The following is a 4,747-nucleotide window of genomic DNA, read 5'->3' as shown; positions in this document are numbered from 1 at the left end:
CATGTGAAGAACTGAAATACTCAACTCACCCTTAAGAGAGATTTACTTACTACTTTCAAAACCAAAGTTAATATAATGACTTTGCAGAACTGTGGACAAAACATTTTTCCAAAAATGTGACTTAAATGTTGATGCAGTAATATAGAGTCCCTTCCTCTTTCTACAGGAAACCAAACCAGAACACCAAATTACTGACACTGAAATGAAAAATTCTACTTCCGCATATATAATAAACATCAGGACATTTCTGCAGTTTGCTTATTTACAAAAGAGATGAGATGTACCGCCTGTATAGCATTTCTTTGATTTTCTGTTTCAAAGGAAAAAAACCCAAAGATACCTGATACTGAAGCATAATTAAAGAAGAGGTTTTTAAACCAGTATATATTAATACATCTCAAATATTAATTTAATTCAATTATTTTTGCACCTTTAACTTAAAAAGAAATAAACCTGCTCTTTCAGCTAGAAATTTATGTCACTCAAAATTACTAGACGACAGACTAGCTATTGAAATATTAAGTATGATTTTGTGGATTGGTGTTGATTTTTTCCCCCAAACTCTTTCTTTTCCTATATATAAAATACCTCTATTTCTGATAAGTATAAAAGTATTAGCCAATATGAAAACGGACGGACTTTTAAAGTAATCAACTGTAAACATGAAATATCAGTGAATTATTACACTCAAATTAAAAGAATATGAGGAACATGCCCAAAAGGCATAGGGTGTACAGTACCTCCAGTCTTAGTGGTACAACAATTTATTACTTTTCTGTATTTGTACCAAGATATACTGTTCCAAGCAAGTCCTTTAATTAAATTTCTATCTCCCTTCCTAATAACCTTCAAAGGCATGCCAAGTACTCACCTTATACGCATCCACCACAGGGGATGTGTACCAAAAGCAAGATTCCCAATACATTTTCAGGGAGAGGCAAAGCGTGCACATGTACGTCTTTGTTGCAGAACGGTGACCTTGCGTTTACATGTTACTTTGGAAGGCAGATAACTATGAGCAGTCAAATGAAACATAAACAACCTTGACAGGTTGTCCATGGCTTCAGGTTAAGCCAAAGCAAAAATGCTGAACGTGGCATGATTTTAAACAATGGTTTCCCTCTAAGCATGTGAAAAAGTGAATCTCACGGAAGATTTGCAAATCAAGGCTACGTTATGTGCTTGAAACGAAAGTCGGAGGCGGATGAGGTGTGTACCATGCAGGGCTCCACAACAGGACCTTCAAACCCCGGGGTTTCTGAACTGGTTTGCACCTCCCGTTCCGCGCCCCGGCGAGGACCGGCTGCCCCCGGGCTGGCAAAAGGCGAAGAGCCGCTAAACGCGCACACTGAACCACTTTTTAATCCTTTTTAAAGAAGGCACAAGCCGGCGTGTCCCGCGGCCCCCGCCGAGCTCTGCCCGGCAGCATCGCACCGCCTGCTCCCTGCCCCGACAGGGCGGGAGAGGCCCCGAGAGGCGGCAGCCAGCTGGGCTGGGGCTGTGGAGAGGCTCCCTGCGGTCAGAAACTCTCCCGGCCGCTGTTTCCAGGTGTGGGGCCGCGAGGCCGCCCGCGGGCGGGGCGGGCGCTGTCCCGGGGCTCCGCTGAGGAGAACCGAAAGTGAAGGGAAGTCGTGGGGCGGTGGGAGATCCCCGAGGCCGCGGGAGGCGGCAGCGCCGCTGCCTGGAGGGGAGAAACACGTGTGAGTGCTCGTGTGTGCGTCCCCCAGGTCCTCGGTCACGGTCCGTGCCTTCAGGGCGCCGCCACCGAGCCCGTCCGGGCGCTGCCGCCCCGCCGCTGATGCTGCGGGCAGGGCCGTCGCCGGCGATGCTGTGCGGCATGCCCGGCGTGGCTTTCGTCCCCGCTTTGCTCGTCAGCTGGTCCTCGGCCGCCTTCATCATCTCCTATGCGATCGCCGTGCTGGAGGGGCACGTGGAGCCCCTCGTCCCTTACATCAGGTAAGGCGAGGGCGAGGTGGGAGCGCCCGAGGAGCGGGGAGAGTTGTGTGTATGTGTGTGTGTGTGTGTGTTTGGGGGTGTGTGTGTTTGGGTGTGTGTGTGTGTGAGACACACAGGCATCGGTTCCGAGGGGTTCCCAGTCGGGTGTGGGATCCCCGGAGGAGGAGAGGCAGTGGTGGCACGGCCTCCCCGTGGTGGAGGGGCACGCTGTGCCCTCCCAGCACCCATCACACCTGCAGGGCCCCCGGCCTCTCTGAGAGCCGCAGGACCCAAACGGTGGCAGACGCAGTGGAAAGGACCTGAAACCAGTTTTCTGCCGGAGCCAAGGTGTCCCGAAGGCCTGATCCTAGCAAAACTTTACGATCAAGTGATGGCAATGTAGTTTTGTTTGTATAACTCCAGAACTGGGCCAAAGTGCAGCAGATGATGGCAGGACTTGAAGCCCTGTGATGGTTTTTGCAGCACACTCATCCCCACAAACACGCATATTGAAAATTTCAGCATAGGACCAATCAGCATAAAAGACCACCCAAGAGGTGGCTGGCATCTCTTTTCTAAAACCTTACTCATTTAAGTGCAGTTCTGTATAAATCATTGCTTATGCATTACTTATGTTAACATTTAAATATAAACTATGAAATTGCTGGCATTTATCACTTAATAGATTAAAGGTTAGCCAGATATCCAAGAGTGTCTCTGATATGCAGAAGATCTAACCAAGATTTTGAAATACATCTTTCAAGATACATCTAGATCTCCTTCCTTGAAAGACTTTATGGACATTCATAATTTCAGAAGACTGCTAACCTGATGGGCACACATAAGCAAATTTGATTGAAAATTAGGGTTGATTGAAATCATAGGCAAGTGCAAATGACACACACCGTAGCCCACAAGAAAGCTGAGCTTCATTCAAATTGAGACACAGAAAGTTGGGCTACGTACTTACGTTAGCAAAACTTTTTAAGATTATCTGCACAAATCTCTACTCAGCTCTTGGAAGACCTCGCTCTTGTACTTGAACAAATACCCTACTGCTCATCCTTGATTACATACAGTTTTACTGATACAAAAGCGCTTGTGATTAGTGTAATTTATCCATTAGTAACCAAGGGGAAAAAACCCATTTGATAAAACTGTCCATTCTCTGTATGTGGTATGTGCTCAGAAGGATTTTGAGGTCCTGTAGTAAGAAAGTTGACAAAACTATGTTTCTTATGTTAAACCATGTCATAGAATAAAATATATGAGACAGCAGGATGTGGTTTCTTCTGTATAATTGTGTTTGCAGTCAAGTTTTTGACAACCCATGTATCTTAATTGTGTCATTCTTTTTAAAGAGATAGACCAAACCTTTAAGTCACAGCTGCTTAACTCTGACGACCATATTGCAGCTGCCATAGTTACATCAATCTACTGGAATAGCTCACAGAAAGTAATCATTCTTATCCTTTAGCACGGAATCACAATAAATGTCAGTATGCCCCAAAAGAACCCGAACAAAACAAAGACTTAAGAGGCTGCATCAGTGACAGCCAGTCACATTTCAGGCCCTCTGCATTTCCTAGTAAAGTTCTTTAAAAGTTTTGTTTATTTTGCATCCATGTAGCACAACATTTGGACTAAGGATATACATTGGCTATTGTTGAAGAATCTGTAATGATTCTAAAGGCACATGGTCTTAGTGTAAGATCTTTGTAAAAGGTGCACTTGGGAGTAATATGATTTTTCCTTTTAAGTACTCAGGCCAATAGTCATACCATAGTTCATATTTTATTTTGCAGGTCATTGCTTTAGCCTAAGAATCTGAATCATGTGATTAAGAATGTGATTTAGTAAAGATTGGAATCATAAAAAAGAGGAAGAATGTTGCAACATAAAAGTTGTGCAATATCTTAAAATGAGCTTTAAAAATTAAATGGAGATAGTATGGGAAAATTCCAGTTACACAAAGGAGAAGAATATGGAGAAACTTTAGTTCAACATTTCTGTAAATCTTATATACCTTCCTCAAGTACCCTGTGTATGCCTTGAGGTAACTTATTAATTTTTATTTGTTTACCATATAACAGCTGTCACAGCGAGAGACCACACCTAAATTTGTCATTGAAACTGTGCTAATGTCTCATCAAATAAAGCCAATACATTTCTGGGTAGATAAAATGAACATGATTTTGTGTTTTCTAGCAGTTGATTCCTAAAATTAGGTTATGCCCAAACTAGTTCTGTTAGTATACTCAAGATCCAAACTAATTTGGATGTGCTGGGGTGGCTGTTTCGTGGTTTGAATTCTCAGTGAAAGTGTAAAGGGAATTTTCCTAAAGGTATTTGCTATCAGGTAGTACCTCTGGATCAATAAGAATCCCTGTAGAGAATAGAATTTACCTATTTTAAAAATTTGGGACTTAAGTCAGGAGAGAAATAGTTTATGATGGCTGTGTAGTAATTAGATGACGATGAGTCTTTTGACCCTAAAATATTTATTCCTTGTCTCCTTCACCTTCTTGTCTTTCCACCCTTCAGAATACTGTTTGGTTTTAGAATTCTATTGCATGAGATGGTGACACAAATATAGGGTTCCTCATCTTTTCAGTGGGGGCAGAGCTCACCTATGCCCCACCCAAAATAAGTGAGCACATTTTTGTTTCAAATTTGCCATTTTCTTTTTTTCTTTTTCATAATAAAAAAGGGATTGTCACCAATACTTTTTTTTTTCCTGATCTTTTTTTGCCATAGCAGCAGACCAGAAGTAAAATGAAAATGAACCTAAGTCTTCATTTAGCTTCAGGGA

The 4,747-nt window shown here is 42.9% G+C and overlaps 1 protein-coding gene across 1 annotated transcript in view; it reads left to right on the top strand.

The window, feature by feature from the left end:
- Positions 1–1,614: 1,614 nt before the first annotated feature.
- The window catches only part of DRAM1 (DNA damage regulated autophagy modulator 1), a 22,505-nt gene continuing 19,372 nt past the window's right edge, over positions 1,615–4,747 (top strand). Inside the window, exon 1 of the mRNA XM_027881134.1 lies at positions 1,615–1,956. Coding sequence (XP_027736935.1) covers positions 1,799–1,956 — 158 coding nt within the window. The 5' untranslated portion in view covers positions 1,615–1,798. The remainder of the gene's footprint in view (positions 1,957–4,747) is intronic.

The sequence above is a fragment of the Empidonax traillii genome, unplaced genomic scaffold (assembly GCF_003031625.1).
Source record: "Empidonax traillii isolate 1590-97213 ecotype Southwest subspecies unplaced genomic scaffold, ASM303162v1 scaffold84:size2688230, whole genome shotgun sequence".
NCBI classification, from domain to species: Eukaryota; Metazoa; Chordata; class Aves; order Passeriformes; family Tyrannidae; genus Empidonax; species Empidonax traillii.
The sequence above is the reverse complement of the archived record's forward strand: the minus strand, read 5'-3'. Positions and strand labels throughout refer to the sequence as shown.